The following is a 21,327-nucleotide window of genomic DNA, read 5'->3' on the forward strand; positions in this document are numbered from 1 at the left end:
AATAGGTTTTGCCTCTAACTTCTGAACCAGATGAGCTAGAAACGCAAACTTGGTGTCTATTTCATGGTGTCTGACCATGGGAGACTCAATGGAATAGCTAATTTTATTATTGGGTGTGTCTGGACCTTTATTGTGCATATTTGCAAGATGGTGGATTCCCAAAATAGAGCTTTAACATAATTTCTACCATGATTGTTGACTGCTTTTGCAAATACAAGCAATATGAATCCATTTGCTAAGATGTATGGCACAGAAGGGACTTATAACTGTATTATTCTTGAGTTTGCATGTTGTCAAAATGGCTGTAAACGAGATATTATATTTCCTGTCCGATTCTACTGTATGTAGTTGTAGCAATGACTTCAGATAAAATCAGAGACCAAAACTATGTATCTTAGAAATTATTTTTTTTATTAAAAAAAATATAATAAAAGAGAGAGATTATCTCAATGAAATGAATGCAACTGCCTTTTTGGGTCTTTCACACATAGACATGCACATGCTTTCCAACAACTTCAGCTTCAGGGAAATTATAATGAACACATGATTAAAACAGGCTGCATTATAATGCAAATAATTGCTAGTCACTATCACTGTCATGTGTACCTATCCTGCTGCATCTTGTCTCCAGTCCTTGGCAACGACATCCCAAGTAGCATGCAATTCCCTTCTTCGCACATGAACAGTTTTTCTGGCAGCCTTTGATACAGCTACATGATATTGCCTTGTCCATTGATATAGGCCAGGCTGGCTCTGTAGATGGACAGGGGACTGCCTTCCCATGGCGGCAGCATGATATAGGTATCTATATCATGCTGCCACCCACCTCCTAGACCTTCCAGAGCTGTGGGTGAGAACAGAGCAGGATGCATATCTTCCTATCCATCACATGGTCTCAGCCCTTGGACTCGCACAGTGTCGTGCCCTGCCCTTTATTCACAGCCTGAGTGGCAGAGATACCACCAGCTATCCCTTTTTCACTGGAAAGAAGGCATGGTTCAAGACCAGCATGGGTCTAGATCTCCCTGCACTTCAGGAGTTTGGTGAACATTCCTCTTATTCCCTCTCAGAGGATGTCAAGAATCAGGCTAGAGACCTCACAATAGCTGTATATGCATCAAAAGCTGACCATTCGGAGGACTTTGACCTGACAAAGCTGAGAGTGTACAAGTTCCTAAATAACCGATCAACCCTGTTGAAGCTGCTGCCACCTACAGAAAATGCCTTTGACCTGCACCTGAAAAGAGCTGCTCTTGCAGCCATAATAGATAAAACTGCACACATCGCGAAGCCAGACATCCCTTGCTTCACTGAATATGGATGGTCTCTCAGTGATGGGAAGGCAGTCCCCTGTACATCTACAAAGCCAGCCTGGCCTATATCAATGGACAAGGCAATATCATGTAGCTGTATCAAAGGCTGCCAGAAAAACTGTTCATGTGCCATCCATCCATCCATCCATCTTCAACCGCTTATCCGGAATCGGGTCGCGGGGGTAACAGTTCCAACTGAGACTTCCAGATTTCCTTATCCTGCGCAACTTCCTCCACTCCCTCTGGGAGTATACCGAGGCGTTCCCAGGCCAGTCTGGATATATAATCCTTCCATCTGGTCTTAGGTCTGCCACAGGGTCTCCTCCCAGTGGGACGTGCATCGAGGACCTTCCTAGGAAGGCGCTCGGGGGGCATCCGTACTAGATGCCCGAACCACCTAAGCTGACTCCTTTCCAAGTGAAGGAGCAGCGGTTCTACTCCAAGTCTCTCTCGGGTGATTGAACTTCATGTGCGAAGAAGGGAATTGCATGCTACTTGGGGTGTCGTTGCCAAGGACTGGAGACAAGATGCAGCAGGATAGGTACACATGACAGTGATAGTGACTAGCAATTATTTGCATTATAATGCAGCCTGTTTTAATCATGTGTTCATTATAATTTCCCTGAAGCTGAAGTTGTTGGAAAGCATGTGCATGTCTATGTGTGAAAGACCCAAAAAGGCAGTTGCATTCATTTCATTGAGATAATCTCTCTCTTTTTTTCTTTTTTTTTTAAATAAAAAAAATAATTTCTAAGATACATTGTTTTGGTCTCTGATTTTATCTGAAGTCTTTGCTACAACTACATACAGTAGAATCGGACAGGAAATATAATATCTCGTTTACAGCCATTTTGACAACATGCAAACTCAAGAATAATACAGGTATAAGTCCCTTCTGTGCCATAAATCTTAGCAAATAGATTCATATTGCTTGTATTTGCAAAAGCAGTCAACAATAATGGTAGAAATTATGTTAAAGCTCTATTTTGGGAGTCCACCATCTTGCAAATATGCACAATAAAGGTCCAGACACACCCAATAATAAAATTAGCTATTCCATTGAGTCTCCCATGGTCAGACACCATGAAATAGACACCAAGTTTGCGTTTCTAGCTCATCTGGTTCAGAAGGTAGAGGCAAAACCTATTTTCTGGGTCCTTACATTATGGCGGCCATATTGTGGTGGCCATATTGGATTTCATGGAAACTTGCAATACAAAAAATGTTCATATGTATACCATTGATCAACCTGTGAAGTTTCGTGGAAATATCCCTCAGTTTAAAATTTTGCCCTATTCACCCCCCATTAAAACTAATAGGGGCTAATATTGAGGCGGCCATATTGGACTTTGTTGTACAAATTGACCGGGTTGTCCATATAGGTTGTGATCCTACTGGGTCATAGACAATATTTCTGGTGGACAACCTTTTATGTCGGGGCAAATGCAGCACACCTTCCTTCCTTTGCCCCCTGGGTATTTTGGTGATACAAGCCTGAAAATTGGCATGAGTAGTCTCTGTGGGTCACTTGGCAATTAGCCTCGGAAACCCAGACTTACTTGACAATTAGCCACCCACAGTTACTTGAAATTTCAATATGGCAGCCATTTTTCAAGATGGCCACCACCTTAGTGGAGCACCAAATAAACCATTATATCACTTAACTGCTCCACAAGGTGTCGGCCATCTTGAAAAATGTCCGCCATCTTGAAATTTCAAGTAGCTGTGGGTGGCTAATTGTCAAGTGACCCACAGAGACTGCTCATGCCAATTTTCATACTTATATCACCAAATAAACTATTATATCACATAACTGCTCCACTAAGGTGTCAGCCATCTTGAAAAATGGCCACCATCTTGAAAATTCAAATTCCTCTGACAATTTTCTTGTCAAGTGACCCATGGAAAATGCTCATGGCAATTTTCATGATTGTAGCACTTATTCTGCTCCAGGACATAGAAGGGGGCCTATTACCCCATAGAGGGGGGCCTATTACCCCAGTAGTGGGGCAATAGGCCCTTTTTACATGTTTTTCTTTTTGTACTATAAAATCAAATGTATCTAAATTTTCAACATGGTGCCCATATAGGTGTATTGGGTAAAGCATTGTTAACATGTACATACTGAATTAATATCAAAATGTATTTTAATTGGTCATAAAATAGACATTTTCCTTAGGGGGGGCCTTTTACCCCACCTTACTCTAACTAAAGTTTTAAAATAAATGTAGTGGAGTAAAAGTACATATTTGCCTTTGAGATGTAGTGGAGTAGAAGTAAAAGTATTGGAAATTGGAAATACTCCAGTAATGTATAAGTACCTCACAATTGTACAACTACAGTAGTTGAGTAAATGTACTTAGTTACTTTCCACCACTGACATGAACATAATGTTAATTGTGTAATCACGCAGCTAAACTGTTGCTGCATTGGTTGTGCTCTGCATTTGTTATGTTTGGAATGTCCATCAAAAAGTGCGACTCCCTAGTACCCTCCTTCAAAACCGCCATTATAGAGCACCTGACAGGTCCTGTCTGCAATTTGCACTAGACCAGGGGTCTTCAATGTTTTCAGGCCAAGGACCCCTTAGCTGAGAGAGAGATGAAGCAGGACATGCATTGACACTAAGGCTTGCCCACCTGCCCCCAGCAATGCCAGCAGGCAAATAAAACTTTAGGGCAGGTGGAGTTTGCTTTCAGGTTGCCCGACCGGGCAAGGGCTCATTTGAGAGGGGAGGGGACACAAGATATCTGTCTAAACACCTGAACGTGGCCAGAGCACTCTGTCTTTTGGTCTGTGGAATGTTAAATAAGAGCACTTACCTATAATGTGCTGTTTTACTATTGCTACTTAAAAATATAAAATAACAAGTGTGAAACCATAGACATTCAATCATAGCTCTGTAGGTATTTGGTATTTGGAGGTATTGAGGTATGAATTATTTTATCGCACAGCCCCAGAAAGTAAAGAAATAAGTGTTAAATTGAGCGGTAATTAAAATCTTACCTATCATTTTATAATGGACTATTTACTTTTCGGGCAAGTGGGCATGACCTTTGGGCAAGTGGAACACGACCTGTACTTGCCCGATGGGCAAGTGCCTCTGAGACCTTAGTGTCAACCCCTGCAGGGACCCCCTCTACACATATAAAATTGTGTTGCAGATTTTCATCCATTTCATAGACAGATTTGTAGACTTGTTTGACAGCACTCTCGTCAGTATGTTGGATTCATATCTCTTAGGCTGAAAATAGCAGATCTACAAGCTCAGAGCTTGTAGATCGGTTATTTTCGACAAATATGTTTGTTGTAGAGGTAAAAAAAAAAGAGAAGACCAAGAGTGATACAAAGTATCAACAATTTAAGTGGTTAAATGTCTGAAAAAACATGAATCCAACATACTGACGAGAGTGCTGTCAAACAAGTCTACAAGAGGGTTCAAGTCGTTCATTTAAAAGAGTGATCCTATCACACAAAGATTTGGCGGCCCCCCTGTACTCTGACGAACCCCTAGGGGTCCCGGACCCCCTGTTGAAGACCCCTGCACTAGACCTAGTTCATTCTAAATATAGATATTTTCACTGCTCCTAGTATTGATGATCTCTTGTTATTGTATGATGATAAGTAAGTATTGTATGTGTTTGTCTTTATACTATATGTCTTGATGAATTCAATACAAAGGCCCACAATGGAAACAAGTCCTGAGGGCTTTTTGTGTTACTCTTTTAGCATTATTTATTATATAACTGGTACAGTGGTACCTCTGTACTTTTTGCAAACTGTTTACAAAGTATTCAATTAATCAATCAATGGAGATATACTGTAGATTAAAAACAAAAATCTGTCCTATATAACCATGACGTACCAGCGGGACTGTCAGGGTTCCTTGAGGGGGTTTCAAATGGACCGGACCTAACGGAGAGTTCAAATTGACCAGTATCGTCAGCTTTTCAGATACTGCTATCGTTATTAGGGATGGGACGATACGCAATATTATCGATAATCTTATAGTGGAAATGTCATTTATCGTTATATTGTGCTCCGTCATGCACTGGGATCAATTCACCTTTTATTTGCCGAGCTGCATATCTGTTACCACTTAAACCCTCTTTTTTATAGTTGGTAAAAGGTACTTATAATATACATACTTGATAGTCTTTTTTTCACTTTCTATCAAATACCTTTGTTGCGACGCGTTGTTAGCTTGTAGATCGGCTATTTTTTGGAAAATGTTCCACCCCAGGATAATGGATTTGATTATCGCGATAATATCGTAAATCGCAATTTCAGAACAACTCTTATCAATCAGTGCTTGTGTTTCAGACAGCTGCAGGATGAAACTGGAACTGTCCCGTGTGCTTCACGGTGGATGCCGGCTTGGTGTTCTGACGGGGCTGGGCAGGGCTGGGCAGCACTCTCTGGAGGTGCCTGGATGTTTGCTGTACACACGCTGCGGGACAGTACCTCACCTCACCCAGGACACCCTGCACACCCTGACCAACCTGCCCTCTGTCATTCAGCTCACCCTGTCCACCATGTAAGCACCACGTGTGTGTGTGTGTGTGTGTGTGTGTGTGTGTGTGTGTGTGTGTGTGTGTGTGTGTGTGTGTGTGTGTGTGTGTGTGTGTGTGTGTGTGTGTGTGTGTGTGTGTGTGTGTAAAAAAAAAAAAAAAAAAAAAAAAATATATATATATATATATATATATATATATATATATCTCAAATTTCTTTTCAACTTTTTTTTCCCAATATCGATATTTTGCGATATAAATAAATGTTATGAATATCGACTTCGATTATCGCCCGTTTCGATAATCGGTCGATCCCTACTGGCAGGTTGCTCAAAACTAATGCCATTACCAACAGAAGCTATTGGTAATCGTTTAACTGTGTTGCTCATTCCATGATTGCACGATCCTTACACATTAAACCTTGTTGTGAATCAACGATAACAACAATATAAAATACAATTCCCCTTCAATTGGTATTATTGAAGGGGATAAATAATTGATTAAGTAATTAAGTTGTGTGCTCCAAAACTGTTATCTTTCGGGATTGATATTCAAAAATTGCAAAAGTTGTAGGATCTACAAACTAAAAGTAGTGTAGTAGTGTAGGATGATCAAGTTTACGACAAAGCACTTTGCCGAAAGAAATCTCGTAGATCTGCTATTTTTGCCTAAAGTTCTCATGGCGATGCTAGGGTTCAAGTGGTTCATGTAAAAAACGTATCCAACAAACAAAGATTTGGCGGCCCACCTGGAGTAACTCTGAGGACCCCCTAGGGGTCCCGGACCGCCTGTTGAAGAACCTTCAGTTTGAATATGGAGATAGGAGGTTTCTGCCCGACAGCTACAATATACGTATATATACTGTATACTCGCAAAAATCGCCCTCCCTAAAAAATGTGCCAGGAGCCAAGACTACATCTTATAATAAACGCATGGAACCTCTGTATGTGCGTCCGTAGAATACATGCTACTGTGTATATCATGTATTCTCATGTGTGGCTGCGTCCTTCTCCCTTATCCCATTTAGGCCTAGAATTATTGAATGCTTTAACCAGTGAAAAATAGCAGATATACAAGCTCACAGCGCGGCACCGAGTGCCACGCTGCGAGCTTGTAGATCTGCTATTTTTGAAAAAGTCGTGAAAATGTGTGCAAATCTTTGAATATATGTATTTTCAAAGCGAACGTTTGTAACTCAAATTTTGCTTCTGGGTGGTCCCTGGAACTAGATATTTTGAGATGGGGGTCCGTGGCCAAATAAATATCATTTTGGGGGTCCTTCACATGAAAAGGTTTGAGCACCACTGACATAGTAGTCTCTCAAGAACAGACCAACTGAGCTCCAGTTAAGTGAAAAGGACCTTTTCTTTGACGATGGCTGGCCAGATTGCTGACATAGAAACATAGGTTTTTTCCAAAAGTCTGTGAAGGATTCAAAAGACACTTATAGAATCGGGTCAAAATTCAAATTTTCACGTTTTTTCAAAAATAGCAGATCTACAAGCTCGCAGCGTGGCACTCGGTGCCGCGCTGTGAGCTTGTATATCTGCAATTTTTTTATATTTAAAGCATAAAATATTGCGTCATAATGTGTTCAGGCCTACTGTATACGTCTCTCTTTCCTCCCCCCAAGAGCAGAACACCAGGAAGTACTGGAGGAGTTCAAGAATGGATTCAGGTCATTTTCAGGTAATGAAAGCACAAGCTCCATATTGATTTTTTTTAATTGATTCATAATCACATTTTTTTTTTTTTATATATATTTGTTTATTATATTTCTTTTTTGCACATCAACAATACATCATGGCATATTTCATGAAACGTGCCATGTGGAGGGAAGGGGAAACAAAACAAACAGAAAAGGAAACAAGGTAGCAAAAACGAAACGAAAACTAAAAACACTTACATGCACACATACTGTACACACAGTGCCATTTTGATCACACCATAGCTCCACCATTTGACGTCAAGTGTAGAATCTCAATAATTCTGTAGCCAGAAGGGGGGGGGTCTTATTCAGGAATGACTGGGGAAGGTATTTATATACTCCAGGAAAGGGTCCCATGTGTCATGAAAATTAATTTGAATTTGATTCAATTGTTTTATAATTCCTTGTTTATGTTTTGTGTAAAGCACTTTGAATTATCTTGTTGGGGGTGCATGGTTGTTGAAATGTGCTATACAAAATTACTTTCCTTGTCTTGTTACAGTGTCAGTATAATTATAGCAATGGAAATGTCACACATGCAGTATTTAACAATTGCAATCACTCTGTTGTATACACTAGTGTGTTTGTGCTGGTTGAATTCCAAAGACGAAAGCAAATTGCCCTTAAAATACCATTTGCCTAAGGATCCCGAATTATATATACAGTATACCCCAGATGCATGACCTCATTTACCTAAGCTGTAGTAACTGTACCTCAAAGATGTATGCTGCCCCTGGCCACCAAAGTTGAAATTACAAATATAATTGCCATCCCGAGCACTTCAGTTCATCATGGACAGAATTATTAAATTGTTGGCTCCAGGGGCTATGGAGAGCGAGAGCAGTGATTGGCCAGTTGGAAAGTGGAGGTGTTAGCTGTTGGGTTTTTCTGAAGTTGTGGAATTAACATGGAGCCTTGAAGTGTCTCACTTAATCACCTCACTTTGTAAAGTCTATTTGCATACTATAAACGTCAATATTGTTTTGCTCGCTCGGCGAGTCATCTTTGTGTGCAGGGGCGTCACAAGGGGGGCGAAAGTGGGACTGATTTACTAGGGCCCAAGGTGGAGGGGCCTTCATTATTTTATACTTTAGCTACTGAAAAATAGCAGATATACAAGCTCACAGCGTGGCACTGAGTGCTATTTTGGTACATTGGTAACTCAAATGTAGCTTCAGGGTGCGGTCCTTGGAACTAAATATTTTGAGATGGGGGACCATGACCAAATACATATAATTTTGGGGGTCCTTCACATGAAAAAGATTGAGCACCACTGACATAGAAACATTTTTCTTTCTTTTTTTCTTTTCAAAAAACCTCAAAGATTTGAAATATTCAAAGACTTCAAAAACTTCAAAAATAGCAGATCTACAAGCTCGCAGCGCTGTGAGCTTGTATATCTGCTATTTTTCAATAGTTAAAGCATTCATGGGGGGCCCGCAGTGAATCCTTGTACCCAGGGCCCAGAATTTGGTGCGACACCCCCAGTGGTGTGATATGGATTGTTGAAGTGTGGGCTCTCTAAATTCATCACGTCACATGCACGTCACGTGAGCGCGCACGTGCACGCGCATGTGTGCACCCATGCCTGCCGCTTGGTGCTAATACTGTATAACAAAAAATGTAATCTAATTATATTTCTTATTATTTAGTTTGTTCATTTGTTGTTTTTATTTTAGTTTCAATTAATGTATTTTCCTTTAGGTTTTATATAAAATAACTTTACGTAGACTTTATAGACTCACCCACACACACACAGTAAAGTCTGCTAGCTCCTTTCAGAACCTCTCCCGAGTCCCTCTGCTATGCAGCTCTGACAAAACGAGTGATTTAAACATTATATGAAGAGTGAGGAGCTGCATAGCGGAGGGAGAGGTTCCAAAAGGAGCTAAAAGTCTGCAAAGAATGCTGGGCTAACGTATATGCTGGCCGCATATACAAGTGTAAATGAACCTGCCTACCAGAGTATTGTTATGCAAAGCAGACAGGTAGGGGATTGAAGTGTTGGTCAAGCCGTCACACAACTTGACGACGTGCTTGCGTGCATGTCGGGCGCGCGTGCGTACAGCTTGATAAGTGTGGGCTCGCCGAGCCCAACTGAGCCCACGCCATCTCACCCCTGGACACCCCTGCATCTTTGTGTGTATTCACTGTGAAAGTATTTTCTTGTTTTGGGTCTCGCAGGTCTTCATGATGCGGTGTTGTACTGCTCTCTCCACGACCCTGCAACACAATGCCCTACAGGGCACATCACCAACAAGGTCTGGTGCTCAGCTCTACATATTCAACAACACAGAGATGCACATAAATATGACCTTTTTCAATATATGACCTTTTTACCATCATATATACAGTATGTACTGTATATACAGTATACTGTATGAATGGTGCATTTTTAATAGTGGTTATCTGACATTGGATCATGCTTCAAATGTTTAAAATGTATTTTGGTTACTTTACACGAGTGGTTTTCAACCAGTGGTCCGGAGACCACCAGTTGTCCTTGAGGGGGTTCCCAGGTGGCCCCCAGCTAAATGATGGAGAGTTGGTAACCAAATGGACCCTAATCAAACTTTAATTGATTATTGTTAAAGATCTGCATTACTTAATTTAAAAGAAGTCTACACAATTAGAGAATGTAGATGTGCTGACCTTGGTTATGATATATATGAAGGAGAAGAAAAGGCTTCACTCTCGTAGCCACAATGCAATATTTATTTACAGAGGAGAAACCCAACATTTCGACCTTTACAGGTCTTCTTCAGGGGAATGATGTAAAGGAGTACAAAATAAAGGAACCAAAATACATTTTAAACATTTGGAGCATGATCCAGTGTGCGGATTCTGGCCTCGGCCCGTCACCTGGTTTTTAGTGAGTGGATGTGCGTGCTTTATTGTTCCTTTTTATCTGACAATGGATGTCTTGAGATAACTGAGATGTCTTTTCAAATATACATCTCCGTTGTGTTTTTGTCAGACGGTGTCTGTGTGGGGGAGTGGTGGGCGGATAGAGCTGACGGTGGCCAAGTTCATGGCGCTCCAGAAGGCGGTGCTGCCAGATTGGTACCAGAGCATGGCAGACGGAGAGACCTGGCAGTGCAGTCCCTCCCGTAAAAGGGTCCGAAAGTCAGTGGACCGAACTCTAGCCCACCTGGACGAGTGTTTGCTATTGCACCACAGCATGCAGGTACGCACGACGAACCACTGGTCTCCCAAGGGAGGTATTAGACTGTATGTTTATGTTTAGTGTATTTTTGGGCAGTGCTACCCCCTCCCTACGTCTGACTACTTCTTTGTGTGTTGGTCCCTACGTATGAGTGTCCGTATGACTGTCCGTATGAGCACGGAACGCCATGTATGGATATAACTAACGCCACAGACAGAACGGCCCATACAAGGAGATATGCACGTGTGTCGTGTTTGATACCATGCAGGTGCAATTTTTTTTCAAATACAGAAGTAAAACCTAAAAGAATGAACAACATAAATACAACATAGAACACAGTAGTGTAAATAAAATAAAAAAATCGAAACACTAATACTTCTATACAATTTATTATGAAGAAAGAAAATTGAATCAATTGAATTTCCCTATACTCACTGGGGTGGGCACTACAGGGTGGGTGGCCATGTGGAATCAGAAGGTTCTCCGTTTGATCCCTGGCTCCCCTTGGGTTGGTGTCGGAAGTGTCCTTGAACCACTTAACCCCCACTGATGAGCAGGTTGCTGCTTTGGCCCGCATGGATTCCCCTGCCAACATTGTGTGAAGGTGTCTTGTGTATATGGGTGATTGGGAGAATGTAATGCACCTTGTAAAGCGCTTTTCACGAAGGCGCTTTATAAATGTACCATTTATCTGAGTGGCAAATGTCATTATGTATCCATTGCTTGTGTTCAATATTGATTCCATGTAGGATTTGTTAAAGAGAGTCATGCAGGCACCTGTGAACATGAACCGTGGCCAATTTAATTATCTATCGATTCCCACTGTTGCCAGGAGCTGCAGGGGGTGGAGGTGTTTGGCGTGGTGGAGGGAGGGGACATCCTGGAAGAGAGGCTGCGCTCCGCCAAGGAAACGGCTAAGAGGCCCGTAGCAGGCTTCTGCCTGGACGGCCTCCAGTCTGGCTCCATGGAGCAGGCTCTGAGGAGCCAGCTCATCAGTGCTGTGACCAAGGAGCTGCCCGAGGACAAACCCAGGTGGGCATTGTGTTTGACATATAGTGCTGAGTGACTTCATGGTTTTTGGGTACACTACTGCGGGGTAACCTGACTTGCGTCAGATGGTGGCAGTAGTGCGTAGGCTACCGCTCTACTTTACCATCTGAGATCTCTCGGGCAGACTCGATGTAAGGGGCGGGCCATTTTTTGAAATTCTTTAGCAGGTGATTGGATGTGGCCGTCTCTCTGTCACAGTCTGGGAGTGCCAACTCCAACCACTCATATTGGCCTGTCTGCATCCATGTGGTCTGCAATCAGACTCTATTGGCTCAGAGCCGCTCAGAGCCCGCCCGTAGCTGCCGCTGATTGGTCCGGCCCGGGGCTTTACGAGCGTTATCAACTCCCACCGAGAGATCTCAGATGGTAAAGTAGAGCGGTAGCCTACGCACTACTGCCACCATCTGACGCAAGTCAGGTTAACTGCGGGGTGTATTAGATCGATTTACGTGTTTTGTCGGCTAATTGCGGTAAAATCTGAAAACGTACATGTAGGGTTGGCGTGAATGGTGGCTAAAGTTTTTAAACACCTCTTATGTTTAGTAACCTATTAAACATTTCTACACATGTTGAGAACTGCAATAAACAATCAAGTGGAGCTGCGATACCAGTGTGCAGATTCTATTTTTAGCCTATAGAAAAGGGGAGAAAATAACTTGACACTTGACACATACAGTACTTTTAGCTTCCATCATCATTTCTTTTCCCCTTAGCCAGAATAAGACAAACCGAGCATGACTGCCGTTTATATTGTCATACTGGTCCCGCTGTGGCCGTCTTACAGTATGTTGTGTCCTCACCTCAATAATAACCTGATTCAGAGAACAGCTGTGTCCTTTAATTAGGTATCCAATGGCTCAATCACACAGAGACGCCCTTCAGTTCTGTTGTGCTCTTTGCCACGTGCACCACCCAGGCACCCACTGTGTCATTATTCTCCTCTGCTCGACCTAGAGACTGCCAGGACGGATTTATTGCCCCCCTGTCGTTCCATTCTTTGATCCACTCCCTGCCCACCATCACCTTTATGGTGGCTAATTCCCTGGAAGCCATGGCAACGCACACCTTCCCACTTCCACCTTTGTTTCACACAAAGAATATCTTTCCAGGGAGTCTCCCAGTTCTCCCAGCCAACTCACTGGCATTTCAGTGGCATTTCATTGGAAGACACTGCTGTCCCTAACCCTTCTTCTTCTGAAGGTGAAGGATAATCTCCGTTGGCTGTGACTCTGAGGTTTGAGGCTGAGATTGAACCCCACAAGGAGCAAAGTACACAGCATCCATTAGCTCCAGAAGCACCCTGCCGGCTTTATTGTACTTAGTGCTGAGTCATGAATCGTGTGCGGTCAGAGTCGCTCCTGGGTGTTCTGGCTACTGTAAGATAGAGGTTCCCTCTAGGCTGTGTAGGGTCATTATGGGATGGTAAATGAATATGGCCAGGGAACCTACAGGCAGAGGGTCAGGGAGATGGCCAATAAACTGAAAAAAAAAAAAAAAAGAAAATACACAAGGAGAATTTTTGGAGTGATGCTATTGTCAATGTAAAGATGCAACACAGATTGATGTTTCATGTCTGCACCCGACGTGGATCGCACAAGTTGAAAAATGTTCAACTTAACTCATTCTGTGCCGATCCCGAACTAGTTCGGCTTTATTTCAATCCAATACAATTTTTTTTTTATTAATTCACTTACCCCGAGCTGCTTGTAGAGTCGTGGGTGGTCCTGGCTCGCTAGCCGCTAGCCAGCTAGCCATTCTACTCTGTCCGACGATATATTCCATTAAAAATGGTTTAAAATACATTTTTGAGCTCCCCAATGTTCACCCAATGTTCGGCGCCGCTTCCGATGAGTACACGAGTGTGCCGATCCCGAAGTAGTCCGGCTTTTTTTAATGAAATGAATAAAATGATAAGAGGCCTTCTGAAGCCTGGCCTGATTTTTCTAGCTACTAGCCGAAAGCTAGCAACCTCCCGGCCGGCCGTTATTTGCGAACGAAATCGCCAATCTCCGCCTAATCCAATGAAAGACCACATCTTTGAAGGCTTATATCTCTGGATTGTGTCTTTAGGGAAGCGGCGCGAGGTTTATTTACGGCGAAATCGCCCAAAAATGATCTTTTAGATGACAAAATGGGAATAGCCATTCTGTTAGCATTATCATCCGGGACCTTTCCATGACGTGCATGAACGTGAGCACGTGAGGTCCTGGAAGGTGAGGTCCTGGAAGCTAAAGCGCTCGCCTATGAGAGATACCCTGGCATTCTATGGCCCCTAGAGGGCGCTGGCACTAAATGAGTTAAGTGATATTTGTTGTACAGAGAAAAGGCCATTGTGTACGTGCGGTGCAAATATCACTCAAGTGTATAATTGCCATGTCTGGTGAATTCATTATGGCTATGTGTCATTATGCCTTTTATGAAGAAAAGACACTGCCTAGCCCTAGAGGGATTGCACATTGTGCATTTACATAATTTCAGCTCTGACATTCGTCTCTATTTTGGCCTAATATCCTGCAATGGCCATTTTATATAACAAGAGGAGAAAAATGGAACTCGCTTTGGCCTTTTTTGGGGGGAGGGCAGAAGAGTACGAATTCTGGTGGTAGCCGGGTATGGGAAAGTGTTTTTCGCAGGTCTTTCAGTCCTAGTGTATCAAAAAAGCAACTGGGTTAAGCACCTTTGGTCCGATCAGTTTAATATTCACCAGGTTAGCATTCACCAGCGTCGGCGGGTTAGCATTTCACCTGGTTAGCATTCACCAGCGTTAGTTTTACTGAGGTTAGGGTTAAGCAGCCAATCCCAAGCTTCCGCTGCCTTAACCCAGCTGCAAAAAACACTCTCCCAGCCGGGTATGGGTGCTTTGATGGCCGATACAGTGGCAAATAGAGAACAATACATCCATGATAGCCCATAAACTCGGACATGTAAGCTTTGCATTTGTCTATATGTCTACCGTCGTGATTGGTCATCTCATTTAAAAACTGGCCACGTCCAGAGCGCATTTCTCAAAACATTTGACATTTTGAAAAAGCTCCGCTCTGTAAAAAAAAAAGCGTACTGACCAGCACCTTTTGGTCATGCATGATTTCCTTTCTTTGTATTCATACATTTTTGATACCTGTGCTTGCTCTGTGTTCTGTACGTAGACTGCTCCAGTGTTGCTCTGTGTTCTGTACGTAGACTGCTCCAGTGTTGCTCTGTGTTCTGTACGTAGACTGCTCCAGTGTTGCTCTGTGTTCTGTACGTAGACTGCTCCAGTGTTGCTCTGTGTTCTGTACGTAGACTGCTCCAGTGTTGCTCTGTGTTCTGTACGTAGACTGCTCCAGGGAGTGGGGAGGCCTGACGAGGTGCTGGCGTGTGCAGAAGCAGGGGTGGACCTGTTTGAGAGCTTCTTCCCGTTCCAGGTGACCGAGCGAGGCTGTGCTCTCTGGTTCGACTTCGACATCTCCTCAGACCCGGAGCGCGCAGGTAGAGCGCCATCTACAGGTGTGGTGCATGAAGTAATCTCTTAAATTGTAAATTGTAAGTTTGACACACAAAAGTGGTGCTGGTACATCTGGCGTTATGGAAAGGTGGGCCAAAAAAGGGACAACGCACCATAATAACCTATCTATGTCACAGATCGTGTTAGACCGGTAATTGCCGGTTTTGACCGATTTTTTATGTCCAAGACCGGAAAATGAAATTCCTCCCGGACATTCTGACCGATTGAAAAACCAATGGTCATGCATTATTATCGCTGTCTGCTCCTCTGCGCAGGCTGCCTCTCTCTCTCTCTCTCTGTCTCTGTCTCTGTCTCTCTCTGTCTCCGTCTCTCTCTCTCTCTCTCGCTCTCTCTCTCTCTCGCTCGCTCGCTCATTTCAGTGTCAGTTTGCGACGCACGCACTGCATGTAAAGCCATGGGAATTAAGGAATGCACGCAGATCAGCATTCAACCCACATAAACAAACATTATACACTTGATTGAAGTTCTTTATGAGGAGATGGAGTGGAGACAGTAGGAAGAACAAAGCCTTTTCAACTCTCCCAAAGTTGCATAACATGCGCATGGACGCACTGTCTGTGTCACCACTCGACAGTGAGTATTGGATTCATTGCTGGCCAGATGAATGATGAATCTATCAACCTTATGAAGCAATTGCTATTTTTCATTATTCTGAAGTCAAGACATGGTATTGTAGGCCTATTGTTGGCATGAAACATGATGCAACAGAAATACCTTGTTGTGAAAGCAGTGTGCCACATGCAGACAGCCTGTGCGATTAGTCCAATATAATTAATTCCCTTATGCAAGATTGAAGCGTTTTTTCTTTTTAGCCTACTTTTTCATTCAATTCGTTTTCAGTCCCAACTATGCAGTAGGCCTAATACTTTAACTGTTGCTATTGGCTGTTTGTGCACCTGCTTGTAATTTATGCATTAAAATGATTATGTCCAGTATTTTCTTCAGATGTCCGGTAAATTTGAATCATGCCGGTCACGGTGACCGGCAGTTTAAAATCCTAGCGCGAAGTCTGATCTATGTATGTATATATGTGTGCTTTATGATTATGTGTACAATCTCAATATATAAAGCGTAGACCTCTAGTCTAGAGAGTATTGTTCAATGTACAGAGTTTATCAGGGGATGCAGATCAAATTCACATCATCTCCTGATTTGCATGCTCCATTTAAACTCCTGTCAATCTACCTTCACTGCTTACAGGCATACAAGTATATCCAATGCCACAATCCCTCATTTTGACAATCTACAGAACCGATTTTTATGGAGAGAAATTGCTTTTCAGGCATTTATTTTGATAACTGCCTGAAGTTTTGTTGACAAAGCACTTCAGTTAAAGCAGACAGGGAGCAATTTGACTTAAGTAGGAATTGAGAGCTTGATAGTAACTTATTTCTCTATTTTATCAAAGGAGACATTGTAGAATTTGGGTCCACTTCATTGTTATTTTTCACATTGCTGCTCCGGTAATCAAATGACCTTTCATTTAAAGCACGTATGCCTAAAGCCGATGGGAATTGGTTCATGTTTTTTCTTTTTTCTATTTGTTTTCAATGCCAACTGAGGTATCTCCTCCAGAGGGTGTGCACTGTATGTAGAGAAAGACCCATAGAAAGTGATTTCTCCATGGAATTGTCTTGACAAGGAAAATCATTCCTCCAACAAAGGGAATATACATAGATAGTGGAAAGCATTGTGGCGTGAAACTCCATTTCTCATACAGAACCATATTGCTTTTTTTCGTAGAAAATGAAAGGGATTTCCCAAATGATTTAGTAAACACTTTGAAATGCCATGTGCAGCAGTGTTTTTAACCAGGGAATCGAACTGGGAACTTTAGGTTCCTAGATGGCCACACATACATATGTTCTGAGCCACAGCTGCCCATGATCAAGAATTTATGCGATAGTTAAGTGGACAGAGACAAGAAACGGGGAGAGAGTCATGCAGCAAAGGTCTGCTGGGGCTGTGAGTCAAACGCGGGACTCACTGTCAGGCATCATCAGAGCTATGCGGTACGCGCCTTAACCACTCAACTGTTGCCGCCCCATACAACTATCTCTGACAAACAAATCTGTCTTTATCCGAGCAGGACTGATAGTTATGATTTAACAAACTATAATCTCTCATAAACAATCCCTGATGTGGAACAAGGAATATTCAATGTTTGAGTATGCTGGTAGTGGGGTGCATCTCTCCACTCCGACATGTCTCCTTTCCGACATGTCTCCATTCCGACACTAACCCTATCTCTAACCCTAACCCTAAACCTAACCCCCATGGGAGTGTCGCCACTCCGACAATAAGAAGTCAATTTCGGAGTGGCGACATGTCGGAATGGAGAGTGTGTGATAGGGATGGGACGATATGAAAATGTCATGTCACGATTATTACACGATTTACGATGCTATTCGCGATAATCAAAAACATCCCCGGAGCGGAACATTTGCAAAAAAATAGCAGATCTACAAGCTCACAACGTGCCGATCGGCAATTTTTGGCAAAGAGATTTGGTAGAGGGTGAAAAAAAGAAAAGAAAATACTATCGAGTACGTTATTTACAACTCTGTTTTAGACGGTTTAAGTGGTACCAGATATGCAGCTTGGAAAATATTAAAAGGTGAATTGATCCCAGTGCATGACAGAGGATAATTTCATGATAAATTTAAATCTCCACAATACGATTATTTGAGTGTTTTTTATCACGATAAACGATAATGACAATGATCGAATTTGTATGAATTAATGTGGTAAAGTGTCGGGATGACATATTACTTTCTGTCTCATGAGAAATGGAGATTTTACTAAATGCACACACACACACACACACACACACACACACACACACACACACACACACACACACACACACACACACACACACACACAGAGAGAGAGAGAACGGGCAGTCAGTGCCTATGTGAGCTCAGTCGAAAACATCTTATCTACAAGACGTACAAACTCACATTATGCTAAAGCATGGGCAGATTAATGCACATGCTTTACGTGCTGAAGTATCTCTGGTCCAGAGCGTGCACAGGGGGGGGGGGGCACAGCATATATTTTGGGGGGTCCCACGCGCCTTTACAGAAGAAATTTCACACCAGAAATTTAGCACATTGCATGTCTTGACTTACACTAATAACAGAGGCAAGATGTTGTTATAACTTTTTAAATAAAAATGCAATTTTTGCCGACCAAAAAAAAACAGGCAATACCAGGCAGTACCAGGCATTAAGTAATGTTGCATTGGCAATATGGTTGACAAATCTTGCTGCAGATGGACAGAAAGATAGATAGATAATCTTTTCATTTTTATGCTGCAGATAAATAGAAAGATAGATAGATAATCTATTAATTTTTATGCTGCAATAGATAGATACACACACGCACACACACACGCACGCACGCACACACACACACACACACACACACACACACACACACACACACACACACACACACACACACAGAGAACGGTTGTTTTTGATCAACGAGGCCCGTTCATATGACATGTGCGGGTGAGCGTGCTCTGTTTGCGGGGCTCCTTCGATGTTTTCACCCGCGTTTGGTTAAAAGTTAGGAGTGACGTTCGAACATTGCAAACTTTGCAAATGGCTTTAGTTTCATCGTGTTGGCTTTGGCATATCCAAAGAACAAACAAGCCAGTTCCATAGACAGAGGGAGAACACGCAGCCCCTCTGTGTGTGTCTGTCTGTCTGTCGCTAGTAGCCTGCCTGGTAGACTACCAGGCAGGCACGGTGCCTGCTGCCCAAAGCAAGGGGGAGGGGCCGTGGAAACAAGGGGACAGATCCTCAAGCTAATGACACGTTGAGCCGCGACGCGTTGTTAGCCTGTAAATCTGTTCTTTTTGGCGAATTACACCACCGTGCCATAGAAGTATAAATTAAGCTATTGAGCTGCGACTCATAGAACGTGCACTCGCTGTATCCAGAGCCTTGTCTGTATGACTGTCTGTATCCAGAGTTGCTGTAGTCTTGAGTCGCGGGCCCCCCCGACGACCCATATCTTTTCTGAGCAGGGGTCTCTCAATCCCCCAAGTTCACATCTCGCCAACAAAGAAACAAGGCTATATGCATAGCAATAGACCTGTATAGTAGGTGTTGAGCGACGTTCGCGGGACGTCTCTATATAAGCGACCCCCCAAACATTGAATCACCATTGCACCAATAGCCATGTTTCCATAAACGTATTCGAATTAGGGAAGCGAATGATCAGAAATGCGTATTAAGACATTTAGCCTGTTTCCATTAAACTGATGAAATGCGATTCTTGGGAGATCCTGCCTTGGTCCGTCTGACAGATGTGCTGTAAATTCCAGCGGGCTTGCACACAGTGCACAGAGCTGGGATGGGGCTGATTCTTTTCAGACCGAGAGACGTGAGCACTGCTGTGACTCGCTGCACATTCATCCCGACCCAGTGTGTAACAACCGGTTTGTTTTGTAGGCTAACGCTATACAATGGACGTTAATTAAGCGGCGGGGGAAAGTGTTATAGGAGGGCGATATGGACCAGAACGTCATCATTTATTCGTATTTATTGTCTGACCCGTTTCCATTCACAAATGCGCATTTAGTTTATTCGATAAAGCCACAAAATCCACCTCCTCCAAGCGGATCATTTTTTTTGCGGATAATGAAGGTTTATTCGCATTTTGAAGTGTTTCCATAAAAAGATTTTGCGAATAAGCCTTAAATGCGCATTAAGAGGCTTACTACTGTCACTACTGTCTGTATCACGATCCATACGAGATCAGTAGTAACCAGCACAGATCTTTTTCTCTCTTTTTTTTCTTCTTTTTTTTGGTCGGCAAAAATAACGAGGTCATGACCTCGATGTCCTCAATGGTAGTTACGGCCATGTGTGCAACTGACGCTCTGGACCAGAGTAGTGCTGAAGCACAGGCTAGTGGTTAAGATGTATGTTGGCTATCCACGCGGTTAGATTCCCGGGCATTACATTGGTGCCTTGACCCGAATCGGGTTTCCCGTGGGGAAGAAAAAAGAGGGGTTGAGTGTAGCAGTAGTGGCTTAGGCCGGCTTTACACTGCCACTAAAATCTAGCCTGAATCAGATCTGCGTCACATCAAAAGTGGAATCCGATTTTTTTTTAAATAGTCTAAATCCAGATCCAGTCACATTCATGTCACATGAAATCCGATTTTGAAAAACCACATCCAGTGGTAGTTTCAAATCCGATCCATATCGGATCTGAGGACATCTGACTCAGTCTGAAAGCAGCTACCACATCCACCCCATTGAGTTATATGCAGGTCACATGCAAGCCACATCAAACTGGCCAAGCGTCACTTGTGCTGCGCAACCCGAGCGCGGAGCCCCGACGTCATTACAGAGCGCGATTATTTACTATTTGATTACAGCGCATATTACAGCACGCTGAGCACATGAGAAAAACAAGAGAGGAGAGAGAAAACACGTGAGCTAAATAGATACAACCAGAGAGAAGAGCGAAACACAAGAGTGAAGAAAAGGAGAGAAAAAGTTTTTGTTGTCGCTTGTCTGTTATGTCGCATTTCCTGAACATGTGATCAACTAGCGTCAACGTTGTGACGTGACGTCATGACGCCGACGTCGTTACCACGGTAACCAAAGCAGATATGTAGACGCAGGGCAGCTTTGGGCTGCCGCTGTTAAAATCAGTCTGAACGCACAGATCAGATCTGTGTCACTTGCAAATGCAGTGTGAAAGGTCGGGCCAAATGATCGGATTTGAGAAATCGGATTTGGGCTGGATTTGACTGCAGTGTAAAGCCGGGCAGAGCCTCTTCCTGGTGGCCAAAAAAGCATAATATCTCCCTCGGCCAAGGGAGAATTCCCCTTTAGGCTAGTGGTTAAGATGTTGACTTTCCATGTGGGAGACCCAGGTTCAGCTCCTGTGCGTTACATTAGTAAACCAATAAACAGTAAGACGTCCTAAGGGCATCCATGGGCGCGTGCAGACTGCTGGGCGAGTGCTGGTGCTTTGGCATTTGACCAAAAAAATGCACAGACCTGGTTGGTTGTTTAAGATGGACAAAATGTGGCCATATTTTCC

At 43.0% G+C, this 21,327-nt stretch overlaps 1 protein-coding gene across 1 annotated transcript in view; it reads left to right on the forward strand.

Moving 5' to 3' along the window:
- qtrt2 (queuine tRNA-ribosyltransferase accessory subunit 2) overlaps positions 1–21,327 on the forward strand; it is a 28,047-nt gene that overhangs the window by 1,268 nt on the left and 5,452 nt on the right. The window contains exons 2-7 of the mRNA XM_080751998.1: positions 5,637–5,850; positions 7,458–7,513; positions 9,717–9,793; positions 10,510–10,719; positions 11,531–11,730; positions 15,065–15,234. Of these exons, the coding sequence (XP_080608124.1) occupies positions 5,648–5,850; positions 7,458–7,513; positions 9,717–9,793; positions 10,510–10,719; positions 11,531–11,730; positions 15,065–15,234 (916 nt within the window). The 5' untranslated portion in view covers positions 5,637–5,647. The remainder of the gene's footprint in view (positions 1–5,636; positions 5,851–7,457; positions 7,514–9,716; positions 9,794–10,509; positions 10,720–11,530; positions 11,731–15,064; positions 15,235–21,327) is intronic.

The sequence above is a fragment of the Nannobrachium achirus genome (assembly GCF_963921795.1).
Source record: "Nannobrachium achirus genome assembly, chromosome: 21".
NCBI classification, from domain to species: domain Eukaryota; kingdom Metazoa; phylum Chordata; class Actinopteri; order Myctophiformes; family Myctophidae; genus Nannobrachium; species Nannobrachium achirus.